This window comes from Procambarus clarkii, chromosome 24, assembly GCF_040958095.1.
Source record: "Procambarus clarkii isolate CNS0578487 chromosome 24, FALCON_Pclarkii_2.0, whole genome shotgun sequence".
In the NCBI taxonomy this organism is placed as follows: domain Eukaryota; kingdom Metazoa; phylum Arthropoda; class Malacostraca; order Decapoda; family Cambaridae; genus Procambarus; species Procambarus clarkii.
Window position 1 is genome coordinate 45,507,910 of NC_091173.1, and position 20,748 is coordinate 45,528,657.

The 20,748-nt window shown below is 44.8% G+C and overlaps 1 protein-coding gene across 1 annotated transcript in view; it reads left to right on the forward strand.

Annotated features, from left to right (window-relative positions):
• The window catches only part of LOC123747625 (putative neural-cadherin 2), a 168,760-nt gene that overhangs the window by 51,313 nt on the left and 96,699 nt on the right, over window positions 1-20,748 (forward strand). The window contains exon 6 of the mRNA XM_069330398.1: window positions 1,837-2,000. Within this exon, the coding sequence (XP_069186499.1) occupies window positions 1,837-2,000 (164 nt within the window). The remainder of the gene's footprint in view (window positions 1-1,836; window positions 2,001-20,748) is intronic.

The following is a 20,748-nucleotide window of genomic DNA, read 5'->3' on the forward strand; positions in this document are numbered from 1 at the left end:
TTATTGGGAGTCAAGATAATTTAATTATCAAAATGGTTAGCATAAAAAACATGTGTGTATACAATGAAATCACAATAACGAGATATATCCATGACAATATGTTTGAAGTAGGACAGGGATCAAATTAGCGTCTTGGGTGACCCTAGATGCGTGACCGAGGTCACCCCGGATGGAGGTGCGATCCCACAGTCCTACTCCAAAAAATATTCTCAAATTGATCTTATTAATTATCTTAATTTCGTTTGTAATACTTTTTATATATGTGTTGAAAGTAAGGAGCTAGATATCGTGTGATTGTCAGAAAGCATTCAATAAAGTTCCTCGACGAAAACTATTATAAAAAATGAAATAGGTGGTTTTGCATTAAGTTTGTCTTGCAAAATTGGTTATCCTGACACATAAGTCTACTTCGAAATAGAAATGCATCCGGATGGATAGAAATTTCAAGAGGAGTGTCGCAGCGTTTAACCTTGGGACCAGATTTGCTCTTCATTTAAAAGATCGATAAGGACTTATTCTATATTTTAATTTAGTGAAGACTCTAAACTGGGAAGCAAATCTGCAGCACCAAACAAAGGAAATATAAAGCTGACTAAGACCCAATAATTATTGTGTCAAACTAACAATTAGCAGACGCATTTTCATGCTGATAAATGCAAATTATGACATATTGGAAACAAATAAAAAAAGTTGCATGATTAACATCACCGATTTGATGAAAGTAAATGAATAAATACATTTGTGAGTGAATGTTGACAGGAGAGCAAGCAAGCAGAGCACAGAGGCTAGGACAAATATCCAGTATAGATTTTTCAGTTTCATTGGAAGATATTTCGCGTTTCAGTCGGAGAAAGTAATTGTATTTCTATACTGCCTATTATGGAGTGCTGACTAAGGTTGTGGTCGCTGTAATGCGAGAGAGTTATAGTTATGGTAGTGATGATTGTCATATTATGTGTTCAGCACTGATAAACAGAGTCATATCCAGACTGAAATAAATAAAACGAATCATGATTATAGAGTTAAATTGATTCACAATTTACAGGGCTGAAGAAATTTGATATAAATATTGAAAATCATTAGGTAGCATGACAATCATTCCCTCTGAAAGTCTTTTGATTTTGCATTTTTAATATAACTCGAGGTATTTGTTCTAAAATTCAAAGTGGCAAACATTTTCCCCAAGACAAAGGAAAGTTCTTGTCTTTTAATCTCACGGTAAACAAAGTAAACAGATTAGCAAATTATATTTTTCAGTATATTATTGTGTACACATTTAGAAAATAGAATTAACAAGTAATCTTCCTCATATCTGCACCTTAGATTGTTTGTAACATTATGAACAAACAAACTTGTCTTGATCTCATGCTATATTGCTGTTTAAGTGCCTTGGCAATTCTTTGTAATGCACCAAGTAACTAAGCTTATGAGCTAGCACTGGCTACTCAGACACCTTTGTATTATCAATACTGACTGTATTCATGTCATGAAAGAGTTAATTAGCCAACCTGTGAACAGTCGTTTTTTATAGGAGTGAAAGACCAACGTTGTACTTCAAATCTGGTGACTTAGCCTTTCACCATAGCCTTAGCCTTCCCTTTAGACTTTTCCCCATAGACGTAGCCTCCCCATACACTTTTCCCCATAGCCTTAACCTCCCCATAGACTTTTCCCCATAGCCTTAGCCGTTCCCCCTTTCCTTTATATTCCTGTGGGAATATTTGTGTGTTGCATTGGTTGCTGTGTAAATTGTCTCCCTGAACCAGCCTCTTCCTCAGGGACAAGGGGAGGAACATTGAAAAGTGTCTCCCTGAACAGTGTTTCCTTCCCCTGCAGGGACAGGGACGGTAGTGGTGGAGGTGGGGGACGTGAACGATGTGCCGCCGAGGTTCTCGCGGCCAGAGTGGACGCTGGACGTGACTGAGAGTCTGACCCGGGACCAAGTCCTCGCCACCCTCACCGTCGTCGATCAGGACGTCTCCAACAACTTCTCCTTCAGGGTCAGTTCTTCTCCCACCACACCTGACCTTCAGGGTCAGTTCTTCTCCCACCACACCTGACCATTAGGGTCAGTTCTTCTCCCCCCATACCTGACCTTCAGGGTCAGTTCTTCTCCCCCACACCTGACCTTTAGGGTCAGTTCCTTCCCCCACACCTGACCTTTAGGGTCAGTTCCTTCCCCCACACCTGACCTTTAGGGTCAGTTCTTCTCCCCCCACACCTGACCTTCAGGGTCAGTTCTTCTACCCCCACACCTGACTTTAAAAGTCAGTTCTTCTACCCCCACACTTGATCATCAAGGTCAGTTCTTCTCCCCCACACCTGATTTTTAGAGCAAGTTCCTCCCACCTAACCTGACCATCAGGGCTAGTTTCTCCCCCACACCTGACCTTCAGGGCCAGTTCCTCCCCCACACCTGACCTTCAGGGCCAGTTCCTCCCCCACACCTGACCTTCAGGGCCAGTTCCTCCCCCACACCTGACCTTCAGGGCCAGTTCCTCCCGCCACACCTGACCTACAGGGCCAGTTCTTCTCCCACACACCTGACCTTCAGGGCTAGTTCCTAACGCCTGATCTTCAGTGCCAGCTCTTCTTCCTCCATACCTGACCTTCAGGGCCAGTTCCTATCCCCCCACACCTGACCTTCAGGGCCAGTTCCTTTCGCACCCACCTGATCCCAGCCTGGTTTTAAGGTCCAAGCGTATCACAAATATTACTGATGTAACTAATTGTGAACTAAATGATTTTACGGACTTGAACGTGGTTATCAGTTAACGTGAGTGGAAGGTAGAGCACCTGTATACCTCCATGCTTTGTGGCACACCAGGAATGGCATAAAGTCCCAGCTGGGACTTCATGCTTGATGCTCACAGGGGGCTTGATAAGACCACGGGATTCCGCTTTGGGGTTCAGACACCAGAAACCATCAGTGTATGAAATATATATATATATATATATATATATATATATATATATATATATATATATATATATATATATATATATATATATGTCGTACCTAGTAGCCAGAACGCACTTTTCAGCCAACTATGCAAGGCCCAATTTGCCTAATAAGCCAAGTTTTCTTGAATTAATATATTTTCTCTAATTTTTTTCTTACGAAATGATAAAGCTACCCATTTCATTATGTATGAGGTCAATTTTTTTTATTGGAGTTAAAATTAACGTAGATATATGACCGAACCTAACCAACCCTACCTAACCTAACCTAACCTATCTTTATAGGTTAGGTTAGGTTAGGTAGCCAAAAAAGTTAGGTTAGGTTAGGTAGGTTAGGTAGTCGAAAAACAATTAATTCATGAAAACTTGGCTTATTAGGCAAATCGGGCCTTGCATAGTAGGCTGAGAAGTGCGTTCTGGCTACTAGGTACGACATATATATATATATATATATATATATATATATATATATATATATATATATATATATATATATATATATATATATATATATATATATATATATATATATATATATATATACCTATATATTTATAGTTTTATAGTAAATACTATAAACTAAAGTATAGTTTATTTACTATAAAACCAGAAAAACGGCCAGCCTACTCATGAGAAACTCTCCAGACACAAAGCAGAACGCTTTAAAAGAGACCAACGTCGTCTATGCCTTCAAATGCTCTCTTGGGGACTGTAAGCTCCAAAAAAACAGTATATAGGCAAGACAACATCTCTTTCTAGGCGTTTAACGATGCATAAGCAACAAGGCTCCATTAAGGAACATATAATCTCTTCCCACAACCAAACCATCGCCAGAGAAATCCTAGTAAACAACACAGAAATCATCGATAGATACAGCGATAGCAGGCGGCTTGATGTTTGCGAGGCACTACACATTAAAAAGTCAACACCAGCAATCAACAGCCAATTAATGCACAACTATATTCTACCCACCTCAAGACTCCGCTCCAATATAGAAGCATCAAGAAATATGGACCAATAGGCTTTCTACAATCACTTATATTCAATACCCATTGTTTCGTGTTCTGTCTTGTGTTGATGAAATTAATACCCTATTAATACCACCTCACCCCATCCACCTCATTCAAATGTAGATATAAACAAATCGGAGATGTGTAAGTTCTATTCAGTTGTGTATGTGTAAACTAAAGTCTTTGAAAATGTAATAAGTTTTACGAAACGCGCTCAAGTGTCGCATCAGACTAGAAATAAAAATGAATTTTGGAGAAATGATTTTTGAATTACCACCAACAGTGAAAAGAAATGTACGAAAGATCGAGAAAATTCGTGTTAGAATTATTAATCTTACTTTTTCGGTCATATTTAATAATATATGTCTACAGGAAAGACTGCTACCAAAATATACTAATATATATATATATATATATATATATATATATATATATATATATATATATATATATATATATATATATATATATATATATATATATATATATATATATGCGGAAAATCCACAGAGAAATATGAAATGAGGTGAACGTTTCGGCTTTGTTAAAGCCTTTGTCAACACCAGACTGACTAAGGAGAAGGGAGAAGGGGGGAAGATATATAGGCCGACACCTGACCACCCCATCCCAAGGGTTGGTCAGGTGTAATTAACCAAAAACAGGTATAGCTAAGCTATACCTGTTATATATATACTGTATATATATATATATATATATATATATATATATATATATATACAGTATATATATATGCGAACAAGCCTGAATGGTCCCCAGGACTATATGCAACTGAAAACTCACACCCCAGAAATGACTCGAACCCATATTGCCAGGAGCACTCTGCTGGCATACAGGATCTCTTAACCTCTCGACCAACACGACCTGACTAAAGAGGAGAGAGTTTTCAGTTGCATACAGTTCGGGCGACCATTCAGGCTTGTTTGCATTTGTGTTCCTCACGTGTGCCCCAAAGAATGAGGTGATTTGATAAAATACCATGCCCAAGATTACCAACCGAGTGCCGGTGGGGGGATGGAAATAGCCTTGGCTACCATCCTCTTATGTCAGGTCGTGTTGGTCGAGCGGTTAAGGGATCCTGTACGCCAGCAGAGTGCTCCTTTAAGTATGGGTTTGAGTCACTTCTGGGGTGTGAGTTTTCAGTTGCAAATAGTCCTGGGGACCATTCAGGCTTGTTTGCGTTGGTGTTCCTCACGTGTGCCCCAAAGAATGAGATGATTTGATAAAATACCATGCCCAAGATTACCAACCGTGTGCCGGCGGGGGGATGGAAATAGTTTCGGCTATCACCTCATTATGTCTGGTCGTGTTGGTCGAGCGGTTAAAGGATCCTGTGCGCGAGCAGAGTGCTCCTGGCAGTATGGATTCGAGTCGCTTCAGGGGTGTGAGTTTTCAGTTGCATATAGTCCTGGGGACCATTCAGGCTTGTTCGCATTTGTGTTCCTCACGTGTGCCCCAAAGAATGACGTGATTTGATAAAATACCATGCCCAAGATTAACCGAGTGCCGGCGGGGTTGATGGAAATAGCCTCGGCTACCATCCTCTTTTGTCCGGTCGTGTTGGTCGAGCGGTTAAGGGATCCTGTACGCCAGCAGAGTGTTCCTGGCAGTATGGGTTCGAGTCACTTCTGGGGGTGTGAGTTTTCAGTTGCATATAGTCCTGGGGACCATTCAGGCTTGTTTGCACATATATTGTATATATATATTATAGCCGGAAATATGTCTGAATATATATTTTCCGAGATATGTAGCAATGCCCAATCAGTAAATGTTATTTATATCGATAATTTCACCACATACCCGGAAATTGCGCAAGCGCATGTTTTTTTGGTGTGTGTATATTTTCTATTTGTGCCTGCAGGTTCAGGCTGTTAGCTTTTTAACCCCGAATTTCTAACTGTCGGTTAACTAATGTAAAGATTCCAGACCTATTTTCCTCTATCATATCGAATACATGAATTTCTCTCTTACTCACACACACATTCCCAGGATGCTGTGCTTAGCAGCTCTCAGAACAGTGATCTCAGAGCGCTGTCCTCCCTCCCTGCTTGTGCGTGCGTGCGTGTTTGTGAGTATGTGTGAGTGTGTGTGTGTGTGTGTGTGTGTGTGTACTCACCTATTTGTATTCACTTATTTGTGCTTGCATGATCGAGCCTTGACTCTTGGATCCCGCCTTTCGAGCCATCGGTTGTTTACAGCAGACTCCTGTCCCATTTCCCTATCATATCTAGTTTTGAAATTATGAATAGAGTTTGCTTCCACAACCTGTTCCTTAGATGCATTCCATTTTTCCACTACTCTCACGCTTAGAGAATACTTCCTAACATCTCTGTGACTCATCTGAGTTTCCCCTCGTTCTGTTACTATTATGTGTGAAAATTTCATATATTTCCACTTTGTCAATTCCCCTGAGTATTTTATACGTTCCTATCATATCCCCTCTCCCCCTCTTTTTTCTAGTGTCGTAAGGTTCAGTTCCTTCAGGCGCTCTTCATATCCCATCCCTCGTAACTCTGGGACAAGCCTCGTCGCAAACTCCTGAACCTTTTCCAGTTTCCTAATGTGTTTCTTCAGGTGGGGACTCCATGATGGCGCGGCATTAAGACGGGTCTCACGTTGGCAGTGTGAAGTGCCCTAAAAGCCTCCTCACTTAGGTTTCTGAATGAAGTTTTAACTTTCACCAGTGTAGAGTACGCTGGTGTCATTATCCTATTTATATGTGCCTCAGGAGTTAGATTAGGTGTCACATCCACTCCCAGGTCTCTTTCTCGAATCGTTACAGGTAGGCAGTTCCCCTTCATTGTGCATTGTTCCATTGGTCGCCTCTCACCTGATCCCATATCCATAACTTTACATTTACTCGTATTGAACTCCAGTAGCCATTTCTCTGACCATCTCTGCAATCTGTCCGGGTCCTCAAGGAGGATCCTACAATTCTCATCTGTCTCAACTCTTCTCATTAATTTTGCGTCATCTGCGAACATTGACATGTAGGATTCCATTCCTGTAAGCATATCATTTGCGTAAATTAGAAATAGGATTGGTCCCAGCACCGATCCTTGAGGTACTCCACTCGTTACTATTCGCCAGTCCGACTTCTCGCCCCTTACCTTTACACTCTGGCTCCTTCCTGTTAGGTAGTTCATTACCCATACTAGGGCCTTTCCGCTTATTTCTGCCTGCCTCTCAAGTTTGAATAGCAGTCTCATGTGTGGTATTGTATCAAAGGCCTTTTGGCAGTCTAGAAATATGCAGTCTGCCCAGTCTTCTCTGCCCTGCCTAATCCCTGTTATTTTATCATAGAATTCCAAAATGTTTGTTAGGCACGATTTCCCTGTCCAGATCCCATGTTGGTGTTTGTTTACAAACCTATTGCTCTCCAGGTGAGCAACAAGTCTTAGCCTAATTATTCTTTCAAGTATTTTGCAGGGGATGCTTGTCAGTGATAAGGATCTGTAGTTAAATGCCTCCTCCCCATCTTCTTTCTTAAAAACCGGTACGACATTTGCCTTCTTCCAGCAACTGGACAATTCTCCCGTCATAAGCGACTCATTAAAGACGTGTGTGTGTGTGTGTGTTTACTAGTTGTGTTTTTGCGGGGGTTGAGCTTTGCTCTTTAGGCCCGCCTCTCAACTGTCAATCAACTGTTTACTAACTACTTTTTTTTTTGTTTTTTTTTTCCACACCACACACACACACACACACCCCAGGAAGCAGCCCGTGACAGCTGACTAACTCCCAGGTACCTATTTACTGCTAGGTAACAGGGGCACTTAGGGTGAAAGAAACTTTGCCCATTTGTTTCTGCCTCGTGCGGGAATCGAACCCGCGCCACAGAATTACGAGTCCTGCGCGCTATCCACCAGGCTACGAGGCCCACATCCACCAGGTGTGTGTGTGTGTGTGTGTGTGTGTGTGTGTGTGTGTGTGTGTGTGTACTCACCTAGTTGTACTCACCTAGTTGTGTTTGCGAGGGTTGAGCTCTGGCTCTTTGGTCCCGCCTCTCAACCGTCAATCAACAGGTGTACAGACTCCTGAGCCTATCGGGCTCTATCATATCTACACTTAAAACTGTGTATGGAGTCAGCCTCCACCACATTACTTCCTAATGCATTCCATTTGTCAACCACTCTGACACTAAAGAAGTTCTTTCTAATATCTCTGTGGCTCATTTGGGCACTCAGTTTCCACCTGTGTCCCCTTGTGCGTGTTGCCCTTGTGTTAAATAGACTGTCTTTATCTACCCTACGAACTCCCTTCAGAATCTTGAATGTGGTGATCATGTCCCCCATAACTCTTCTGTCTTCCAGCGAAGTGAGGTTTAATTCCCGTAGTCTCTCCTCGTAGCTCATACCTCTCAGCTCGGGTACTAGTCTGGTGGCAAACCTTTGAACCTTTTCCAGTTTAGTCTTATCCTTGACTAGATATGGACTCCATGCTGGGGCTGCATACTCCTAGATTGGCCTGATATATGTGGTATACAAAGTTCTGAATGATTCTTTACACAAGTTTCTGAATGTCGTTCGTATGTTGGCCAGCCTGGCATATGCCGCTGATGTTATCCGCTTGATATGTGCTGCAGGAGACAGGTCTGGCGTGATATCAACCCCCAAGTCTTTTTCCTTCTCTGACTCCTGAAGAATTTCCTCTCCCAGATGATACCTTGTATTTGGCCTCCTGCTCACTACACCTATCTTCATTACATTACATTTGGTTGGATTAAACTCTAACAACCATTTGTTCGACCATTCCTTCAGCTAGTCTAGGTCTTCTTGAAGCCTCAAACAGTCCTCTCCTGTTTTAATCCTTCTCATAATTTTAGCATCGTCCGCAAACATTGAGAGAAATGAATCGATACCCTATGGGAGATCATTTACATATATCAGAAACAAGATAGGACCGAGTACAGAGCTCTGTGGGACTCCACTGGTGACTTCACGCCAATCGGAGGTCTCACCCCTCACCGTAACTCTCTGCTTCCTATTGCTTAGATACTCCCTTATCCACTGGAGCACCTTACCAGCTACACCTGCCTGTCTCTCCAGCTTATGTACCAGCCTCTTATGCGGTACTGTGTCAAAGGCTTTCCGACAATCCAAGAAAATGCAGTCCGCCCAGCCCTCTCTTTCTTGCTTAATCTTTGTCACCTGATCGTAGAATTCTATCAAGCCTGTAAGGCAAGATTTACCCCCCCTGAACCCATGTTGGCGATTTGTCACGAAGTCCCTTCTCTCCAGATGTGTTACCAGATTTTTTCTCACGATCTTCTCGCTCACCTTGCATGGTATACAAGTCAAGGTCACTGCCCTGTAGTTCAGTGCCTCTTGCCTGTCGCCCTTTTTGTATATTGGGACCACATTCGCCGTCTTCCATATTTCTGGTAGGTCTCCCGTCTCCAGTGACTTACTGTACACTATGGAGAGTGGCAAGCAAAGTGCCTCTGCACACTCTTTCAGTATCCATGGTGAGATCCCATCTGGACCAACAGCCTTTCTAACATCCAGATCCAGCAGGTGTCTCTTGACCTCCTCTCTCGTAATTTCGAACTCTTCCAAGGCCGCCTGGTTTACCTCCCTTTCTCCTAGCACAGTGACCTCACCTTGTTCCATTGTGAAGACCTCCTGGAACCTCTTGTTGAGTTCTTCACACACCTCTCTGTCATTCTCTGTATACCTGTCCTCGCCTGTTCGAAGTTTCAATACCTGTTCACTTTCACTGTTGTGTGTGTGTGTGTGTGTGTGTGTGTGTGTGTGTGTGTGTGTGTGTGTGTGTGTGTGTGTGTGTGTGTCTGTGTGTGTGTGTCTGTCTGTGTGTGTGTGCTCACCTAGTTGTACTCATCTATTTGTGTTTGCTGGAGTTGGGCTCTTGCTCTTTGGTCCCACCTCTCAACTGTCGATCAACTGATGTACAGGTTCCTGAGCCTATTGGGTTCTATCATATTTACACTTGAAACTGTGTATGGAGCCTACCTCCACCACATCACTTCCTAATGAATTCCATTTGTCAACCACTCTGACACTAAAAAAGTTCTTTCTAATATCTCAGCTGCTCATTTAGGCACTCAATTTCCACCTGTGTCCCATAGTTAGTGTGCCCCTTATGTTAAATAGAGTCTTTATCTACCCTATTAATTTCTTTGAGAGTCTTGTATGTGATGATCATGTCCCCCCCCCCCCTTAATTCTTCTGTCTTCCAGCGACGTGAGGTTTAATTCCTGCAGTCTCTCCTCGTAGCTCATACCCCATCAGTTCAGGTACTAGTCTGGTGGCAAACCTCTGAACCTTTTCCAGTTTAGTTTTAAGCTTCAGTATATATGGACTCCATGCTGGAGCTGCATACTCTATGATTGGTCTGACACATGAGGTATACAAAGTTCTGAATGATTCCTTAAAGAAGTTTCTAAAGGCCATTCTTATGTTGGGTAACCTAGCATATGCCGCTGATGTTTTCCTCTTGATATGGGCTTCAAGGGACAAGTCTGGAGTGATATACCCCAAGTCTTTCTCTCTGACTCCTGAAGAATTTCATCTCCCTGATAATACCTTGTATCTGGCCTCCTGCTCACTACACCTATCTTCATTACATTACATTTGCTTGGGTTAAACTCTAAAAATCGTTTGTTCGACCATTCCTTCAGTTTGTCCAGGTCTTTTTGAAGACTCAAACAATCCTCCTCTGCCTTAATCCTTCTCTTAATTTTGGTATCGTTGGCAAACATTAAGAGAAATGAGTCTATACCCTCCGGGAGATCATTTACGTATCAGAAACAGGATAGTTCAGAGTACAGAGCTCTGTGGGACTCCACTGGTAATTTTACGCCAATCTGAGGTCTCACCCCTCACTGTAACTCTCTGCTACTATTGCTTAGGTACTCCCTTATTCACTGGAGAACTTTACCTGTTATTCCAGCCTGTTTCTCCAACTTATGAACTAGCCTCTTATAGGTACTGTGCCAAAGGCTTTCCGACAGTTCAAGAAATGCAGTCCACCCATCCTTCTTTTTCTTGCTTGATCTTGCTGTCACCTGGTCGTAGAATTCTATTAAGCCTGTAAGGCAAGATCTTCCCTTCCCTTAACCTATGTTGGCGATTTGTCACGAAGTAACCTTGCATAGTATACAAATTTAGGACACTGGTATTGTGGTTGGTGTTGTTGTTGATCCTTCTTTATGGACAACCCAACCAAAAACTCGGTAGAGGGCTTATACCTTACCAGGAGATCACCCTGGGCGCTCTTGGCTCTTGGAGAGGGGCTCAACATCACACGTTTAGGGGATGCGGCTCCAATACTTAGCCTTGTTGTCACGTGCACACACCCACTCGAGCCGCCGTGACTCCCCACTCTCTCCTTATGTGATATGATCTCCTCAATCCCCCTTGACTTATTATTATTCCGTTTTACCCTGTCCACAGATGTGGTTCTTGGTTCTTTCTCTCTCTCTCCCCTTCTTTCCTACTTCCTGGGAAGCCTCACTAGGACGAGGGCAAATTAGGTGGTGAATCTCCTGATTCACCACCTAATACTACGAATTTCCTCAGGTAGGTCAAATCTTATAACACAATGTTGCACTATCAGCAAGAGAATATATATCTATGAACATGTGCAAGGAAAACCAGCTTATGAATGCAATAACATAAATATTAGTATAAATGTTCCTTGATATACAACAATGATCAGTCGATCACCCTATCAGTCCTAGAACACATATGTATGTCTCTGCAGGTAATCCAGCCTAGGACTGTAACTCTATACTTCAGTATAAGTACTCCTTGACACAAAAATGGCAAACAATCCCTCACCATTCACTGTGTCTTGCACGCTAATGACAACCAAACACTCTACCAACTCCCTACAAGTAATCAACCAGAACTTCCCTTCAACATCTGGAAGTTCACTACCCTGATATCTTCAGGTTCTTCCGGGTTTATCTACCAGGACCCTTCGCAGCTCCTCCAGGCTGCTACACCTTGAGCAACAGTGGTGCTTCACCACTTCTACCAGGGTCCTCCACAGCGCTCCTGGTTGCTACACCATGAAGTCTTCCTTGATCAACAATGGTGCTTCACCACTGGTATCACAAAAGCATGTAAACTCTTCTCCACTGCTTCTCCTCTTACAGCTTGAGGTTCAACTCCTCACTTTAGGGTCTGCTCTTCCATAGAACTCAGTATTTCTTCAATAGCCTTGGAGGTTCCATCCACTGAATCCTCCTCGGCTGGCGTTGAAGTTCTCTCAGCAACTCCTTCCAAAGACAAACCTGCATCCCATTGACACGCCAATAAAAACGTTTTCCCTTAAACACATAAACGGAATAATCTACACAATATGCTTGCACCTAACATCTCTTTGCTCTCTACATACTGTGAGAGTGGACTCCCCCGTTTGGGCTGGTCCATGCTCCGCCTTTCCCGGCGGGCGGCTCCTCTCTATGGGAGGGTCCTCCGCCACCGATCAGTTGGCTCCAGGTGGTCGACGGGAGAGGACATGCTGCTCGTCCCTCCAGCTGTCTCTCTCATCTCCATCCTCTTATTTAGGCTTCCTGCCTTACCAAAACATGTCTAACGTATCAGTAAACATTTGCTATGATCGCTGGGCACACGATCGATTACCGGCAATCACTGTAAACTGGCTAAACTTGGGGTTACCACAATAAGGTCTCATGCAGGGCGCTCTCTGACGGGGCGGCGACACTGTGGGTACCTCAGGCTACCCATAGAACTGCCTTAAGTGTCCCCTCAACACCTTCTGCAGTTCCTAACTTGAGCTGGCACGCCTCCTAACTTATTCCTCAGTCGAGACGTCTGTCCACTTCCTTCCTCCTGAGGGTATATCAACTAGGGGTTCCTCTCTAACAGGGGCAAACACGGAGTTCGGCTTCCCCTTGCGATTTCTTCAGCTCAAGTGGCTCAAGCTCCTCTCAAGCGAGCCTACCACCTCCAGCAAATTATCCTCATCTCATAACCAGTCACTTATCTATTTTCATATTCGCTGCCCATATTCATAAATTGTTTAGCGAATTTACCCAATTATTTCATTTATGTATCTTCATGTCTGTATATCTCCGACCTCCTAGTCAGGTCAGGCTTGATAGAATAATTTTCAAAGGGGAGACTCGTTTTTCGTCTGCCTGGGATCATAATACTTCCTCTCCCTTGTTTTTGAGAATTATTCTAGTGGCTAGGCTCGACATAACGCATCAGCTACTACATTGTCTCACCCCCTTATGTGCGTTACCACCAGGTCATACTCATGGAGCAATAAAAACCATCTGGTTAACCTCTGGTTTGCATGCTTCATTTTTCTCAAGAAAACTAGGGGATTATGGTCTGTATACACCGTCACTGGGTGTCCTCCCCCACTCACATACACTTCAAAATGTTTCAATGCCATCACCAGGGCCAAAATCTCTTTCTCGACCGTACTGTACGACCTCTGGTGCTTAACGAACTTCTTCGAGAAGAAGGACATCATTCCATCATTCTGCTGTGTCAGTACAGCTCCAGCCCCTATATCACTGGCATCTACAAATAACGTAAACGGTTCTCCAAAATTTGGCGACACTAGTACAGGCGCCTCGGTCAACAGTCTTTTGGTCTTTACAAACGCTTCTTGTGCTGTTCCATTCCACTCCCACTTCTTGCTCTTTGATAGCAAACTCGTCATAGGAGCGGCTATGGTGGAGAAATTTCCGCAGAACTTCCGGTAATACTCAATCATACCGAGGTATCTCAACAATTCTTTCTTACTCCTGGGCACCGGGAAGTTGTCAATGGCCTCCACCTTTGTTCTTACCGGAGCAACGTCGCCTTGCCCTACTATATATCCAAGGTACTCCAGGCGGGCTCTCCCGAACTCGCTTTTTGCCAAGTTGATCGTCATGTTGGCCTTCTCCAATCGATCGAACAAATCTAAAAGTCGATCCACATGATCCTTCCAGGAATCAGCGAACACTACAATATCATCGATGTACACTGCACATCTGGTCGCGCCTAGTAATACCTGATTCATTACTCGTTGGAAACAACTACCACTATTTTTCATTCCGAACGGCATCACTTTATATTGGTACAAGCCGTCGGGTGTCACGAACGCTGAGATCCTCTTGGCCTCCTCAGACAGGGGAATCTGGTAGTATCCCTTCAGCAGATCTAGTTTCGAGACATACCGTGCACTCCCAATCCGATCTATGCAATCATCTATGCGTGGTATTGGGAACGAGTCAGCGACTGTGACTGCATTCACTTTCCTGTAATCGGTGTAGAACCGGTATGTGCCATCACTCTTCTTCACGAGGAGGCACGAGGAACTCCAGTCACTGTCGCTAACCTTTGCCAAGTCGTTATCTAGCAGATACTTTACTTCTGCTCTCATCGCCGCTGCTTTCTCTGGGTTAACTCTGTAAGGGTGCTGCTTGATGAGGTGAGCACTCCCTACATTTACTTCGTGCACTGTTCCGCGGTGTCTCCTGGGCACGTCTGTGAATAGCGACTTATTCCTCTGGAGGATCTCCACTAGTTCCTGGTGTTGGACATCCTCCAAATGACCTAGACGCTGCTCACCTATCTTGGCCAGGCTTTCTGTATTCGATATCTTCGCGCCATCGACCCTCTCTAACTTACAGTTCTCCACTTCTATTTCTTTGCCGTCTCCCACACAAAGCACAGTCGTCAGTGACGGGGTTTCCATGTGTTCTTCATCGCCTAGAGGCTTATCTCTGTCATAGTACCTCTTTATCATGTTCACGTGGCAAACCTGTGACTTCCTCGGACGATCTGGCATGTGTATTACATAATTCACATCCCCTAGCGCCTTCTGGATGGTGTATGGTCCACAAAATCTCGACTCGTATATACTTCCTTTTACCGGCAGCAGGACTAACACCTGATCTCCTTCTTGAAATCTCCTGCCCTTCGCCTTCCTGTCGTGATATCTCATCATCTCTGCCTGGGACGTTCTCAAATTTTCCTTGGCCAAATCTCTGGCCCAAGAGAGTCGCTCTCTAAAAGTTTTCACATATCGTCCCACATCCACCTTAGGCCTATCCACGGTGAGCTGCTCCTTCAGCGCACCCACTGGGCTCCTCACGGAGTGCCCGTACACCAGTTGAAATGGGGTGAATCCAAGCGATTCTACTACCGCATCCCTGATGGCAAACAACACGGATGGTAATGCCTCGTCCCAACTACTCCCTTCCTCAGCGCAGTATATCCTCAACAAGCTCTTTAGCGTTCCATGGAAACGCTCCAATGCTCCCTGCGACTGAGGGTGATACGGTGACGAGCGCACTTGCTCTACCCTCCATCCTTTCACAGTTTCCCTAAGCAACTTCGACTGGAAGACACTCCCCTGGTCCGTCTGGATAACCTTGGGCATTCCTACCCACGCAATGTAGTTCTGTAGTCTATCCAGAACGGCTCTCGACGTCATTCTTCTCAGGGGGATAGCTTCCGGGAAATGGGTGGCTGTGCACATTATGGTCAGTAAATACTCGTGGCCTCTTCTGGTCCTTGGCAACGGACTTACACAGTCTATCAAGACTCTCTCAAAAGGCTCGCCAGATGCCGGTATTGGCTTTAAAGGTGCCTTCGGTATAGCCGGAGCCGGCTTACCTGCACGTTGGCATGCCAAACACGTCCTACAATACTTCTTTACATCCTTCCACACGTTCGGCCAGTAGAAGTGCTCCTGCACCTTATTTAAGGTCTTCTTCACCCCTAAGTGCCCTGCCATATCTACGGAGTGGGCTAGTTCTAGCACTGCCGCCCTAAACTCCTTCGGCACTAACACTTGGTGCTTCTCCAACCATACCTTATCTGCGCCGGCTTTGTCCGGTCGCCATTTCCTCATTAGTACGTCATTGTCCAAGTAGTAATACACGGGGAACTCCGGACATGAGTTTCCCCCTTTCGCCTCCCTGATTAGATCTATAAACTCCTCTTTCTGAGTCCCAATCAGTTCCGCTCGGTTCACACTGAACCTTTCAGGTAGGGTCATCTTCACTTCCTGTCTCCTCGAATCCTCATTCTTCTGAGCTGGATCTTCACCGAACAGCCCAGACATGCCCACATTGACCTCCTCCCTTAGTGGAGTCGACACTGCCATATCATCTTCCATCACTGCCACATCTCACATCATCTTCAGTGTCGACCTCGGCGGCTACTTCCGACTCTCTCACTACACTGGCCGGGTATACAATGACTTGATTGTCCTCGGTTTCATCTTTGAGGATGCTGGCTAGATCTACCTTGTCCGGTGTTCCACTCATACCGCGGTCCTTCTGGTACTCCTCCGGCACAGCTTTTACTATCAGCTCTGGCAACACCTTGGACCCAGACATGTCATTCCCCAGTATCACGTGGACTCCAGGAACAGGTATGTTGGGGCACACTCCCAACATCACCTCCGCCGACAAATAATCTGACTTCAACTGGACAGCACACACGGGTATGTCACTCTTAGACAACAACTCATGTACCTCTATCCTCCTACTGCCAGCTAACAGTCGATCGTTTCCGATTAGGCTTCTCAAAATCAAACTCTGATTGGCTCCAGTATTCCTGAGGATACTAACCTCCACCTCGGGTTGACCCTCTATGCTGACCCAACCTTTACTGATGAACGGCCTATACCGCTCGTTCATCAAATCTACCTTTTGTGGTTTGTCTTGTTGTACATCAACGTACTTCTTCCGGGGATCACACGTGGTCAGGGTCACGACTCTCTTGCCCTGCCGACAATCGCGCATCATGTGACCCGATCTGTTGCACTTGTAGCACCTCATTTGGGAGAAATCTCTCCTATACGCCCCCGAGTGGCTCTGACTCTGCCCACTTGTATTGGAGTTCCTCGGGCCAGATGTACTACTCGTACTCTGTGGAGCTTCATTAGACTCTCGTCTCCTCTACACATTTTTATTTTCCTGCTTACCTCCAGCACGCAGACTTGGCAACTTTCCTTCCTGGGGCTTAAAACTAGCTGGTCTGCTTGTCTGCCCCCCCAAACTTCTTAGTCCCCAGACTCCATCGGGTCTGCTATTGCTGCGTCTCGCCTCGCTTCTCACTCTGTTCTCCCTCAAGCTCTTGTATGCTTTAGTAATCATATCTGCCCTATCTGTGGCATCTTTCACCTCCTTTACCCCCGCTTCTTGGATCTTGAACTTTGTTTCGGGATGCATCATCTCCAAGAACTTCTCCATGACCATCAGTTGCTTCAGGTCAGCGTAAGATCCAACTCCAGCAGCCTCAATCCATTTCTGGAATCGTCTTTCCAGATCCCTTGCTTTCTCAGCAAAAGTACATGCTCCAACTTTGATCATCTCTCTGAAGCGCTTCCTATAAGCTTCTGGGGTTAACTGAAACGAGCGCAATATGCTGCTCTTTACTGTGACATAATCCTGGCACTCTTCCAGTGACAATTGGGTGTATGCCTCCCTGGCTGCACCGGTCAATCTTAACTGGACCAGCTGGGCCCATTCCTCCTGTGGCCACTCCTTGATACTGGCTACCTTTTCATAGTGCTCAAAAGAGCTTTCTGCCTCTTCGGGAACAAACAAGAGAATGTCCTTCTCTCTAACCCTAACATCTGGTGGGTGTGATACCTGGGTGGTGCTCTCTGGCAACCCATGTTCAATCCTTTGTTCAGCCAAGGTTCTATTCGCTTCTATCTGCATTTGTTTTGTTCTCTCTTATTCTTTTTCGACCTGGGCTTTTTCTTTCTCCACCTCTAGTCTTGCTTTCTCTTTTTCTACCTCCAGTCTGGTTTTCTCTTTTTCCCTCTCGGCTTCATTTTTCATCTGGAGTTCTAATTTCATTTTTTCTAGCTGGAACTGTCTCTCTTCATGCTGTTGTTGCATCTGGAGCTCTAACTGGAACCTTTCCAGACTCCTGTTCCTGCTACTGCAGCTACTCTTACTGCTCCTACTCGATCCCTGGGATCTCACTTCATCCTGCCCATCATCCTCCTTTCCACTTTCAGCTCCTTTCTGGCCTCCTTGCTCTGCCGCTTCATTTTTGGCTCTTAACTGCCTCAGGATCTCATCCTTCATCCCAGCTACTTTAGATGCTTTCAACCTAATGCCACATTTCTTCGTTATTTGTTTTAATTGATCCCTCGTGCAACCTTCCAAGTCCTCAGGCTTGCCTGACTCCACAAACGCTTGCACCTTATCCATCTTGTCCTGTGAGTCTTCCCAAGAGAGTGAATATACACCTGCGGTCACACAGTGTATCTATTTCAACACGGGGTGTAAGAATCCACTTTTGGACAGGGTGTGGGTGTGTCAGTTCACTCTCCCGGACACAGGCCCCCAATTATTATTATTGGGGTTGGCATTGTCATTGATTCTTCTTTATTGACAACCCAACCAAAAACTCGGTAGAGTGCTTATATTTTATCAGGAGATCACCCTGAGCGCTTGTGGCTCTTGGAGAGGGGGCTCAACGTCACACGTTTAGGAGATGCGGCTCCAATATTTAGCCTCGTTGTCACGTGCACACACCCACTCGAGCCGCTGTGACTCCCCACTCTCTCCTTATGTGATATGATCTCCTCAATCCCCTTTGACTTATTATTATTCCGTTCTACCCTGTCCACAGCTGTGGTTCTTGGTTCTTTCTCTCTCTCTCCCCTTCTTTCCTACTTCCTGGGAAGCCTCACTAGGACGAGGGCAAACACCAGCAAATTTGAATACATTTACTGGACAAAGCACATACACAATACATACACAGATATAATAATATTAATAATGAATCATATCTCTCTTCTTTCTTGTGTTTTGTTATTTCGGAAGTTCCTCCACGCCATTTTTTTCAGTTCCTTTGCTTCCATACATACTCTATTAAACCATGGATTCTTCTTTTGCTTCTCGGATTTTTCCTTTTGGGCCGGGATATACCTGTTTACTGCCTCCTGACACTTTTGGGTGACATAGTCCATCATGTCTTGTACAGACTTAGCTTTGAGTTCTGTTTCCCATAGTATATCCCTTAGGAAACTTCTCATCTTCTCATAATTCCCCTTTCGGTACGCCAGCCATTTGTTTCCTAGTTCTGTTTTGGGGGAAAAAAATCCTAGCTCTACCAAGTACTCAAAGATCAATAGACTGTGATCACTCATTCCCAAAGGGGCTTCCAGCTTAACTTCCCTTATATCCCACTCATTTAGGGTAAATATCAGATCAAGCATGGCTGCTTCATCTTCCCCTATGTGTGTGTGTGTGTGTATGTGTATTCACCTAGTTGTCCTACGTCCAGAGTTTCTTTCACCCTAGGCTAGGGGCATAGGGTGAAAGAAACTCTGCCCATTGTTTCTCGCTGGCGGCCGGGATCGAACCCACGACCACAGGATCACGTGCCCAGCGTGCTGTCTGTTCGGCCACCAGCTCCCCGTGTGTGTGTGTGTGTGTGTGTACTCACCTAGTTGTACTCACCTAGTTGTGTTTGCGGGGGTTGAACTCTGGCTCTTTGGTCCCGCCTCTCAACCGTCAATCAACAGGTGTACAGATTCCTGAGCCTATTGGGCTCTATCATATCTACACCTGAAACTGTGTATGGAGTCAGCCTCCACCACATCACTTCTAAATGCATTTCATTTGTCAACCACTCTGAAACTAAAAAAGTGCTTTCTAATATCTCTGTGGCTCATTTGGGCACTCAGTTTCCACCTGTGTCCCCTTGTGCGTGTGCCCCTTGTGTTAAATAGCCTGTCTTTATCTACCCTATCAATTCCCTTCAGAATCTTCAATGTGGTGATAATGTTCCCTCTAACTCTTCTGTCTTCCAGCGAAGTGAGGTTTATTTCCCGTAGTCTTTCCTCGTAGCTCATACCTCTCAGCTCGGGTACTAGTCTGGTGGCAAACCTTTGAACCTTTTCCAGTATAGTCTTATCCTTGACTAGATATGGACTCCATGCTGAGGCTGCATACTCCAAGATTGGCCTGACATATGTGGAGTACAAAGTTCTGAATGATTCTTTACACAAGTTTCTGAATGCCGTTCGTATGTTGGCCAGCCTGGCATATGCCGCTGATGTTATCCTCTTGATTTGGGCTGCAGGAGACAGGTCTGGCGTGATATCAACCCCCAAGTCTTTTTCTTTCTTTGACTCCTGAAGAATGTTCTCTCCCAGATGATACCATTTATCTGGCCTCCTGCTCCCTACACCTATCGTCATTACATTACATTTGGTTGGGTTAAACTCTAACAATCATTTGTTCGACCATTCCTTCAGCTTGTCTAGGTCTTCTTGAAGCCTCAACCAGTCCTCTTCTGTCCTAATCCTTCTCATAATTTTGGCATCGTCCACAAACATTGAGAGAAATGAATCTATACCCTCTGGGAGATCATTTACATATATTAGAAACAAGATAGGACCGAGTACAGAGCCCTGTGGGACCCCACTGGTGACTTCACGCCAATCGGAGGTCTCACCCCTCACCGTAACTCTCTGCTTCCTATTGCTTAGGTACTCGCTTATGCACTAGAGCACCTTACCAGCTATACCTGCCTGTCTCTCCAGCTTATGTACCAGCCTCTTATGCGGTACTGTGTCAAAGGCTTTCCGACAATCCAAGAGAATGCACTCCGCCCAGCCCTATCTTTCTTGCTTAATCTTTGTCACCTCGTCGTAGAATTCTATCAAGCCTGTAAGGCAAGATTTACCCTCCCTGAACCCATGTTGGCGATTTGTCACGAAGTCCCTTCTCTCCAGATGTGATACCAGGTTTCTCCTCACGATCTTCTGCATCACCTTGCATGGTATA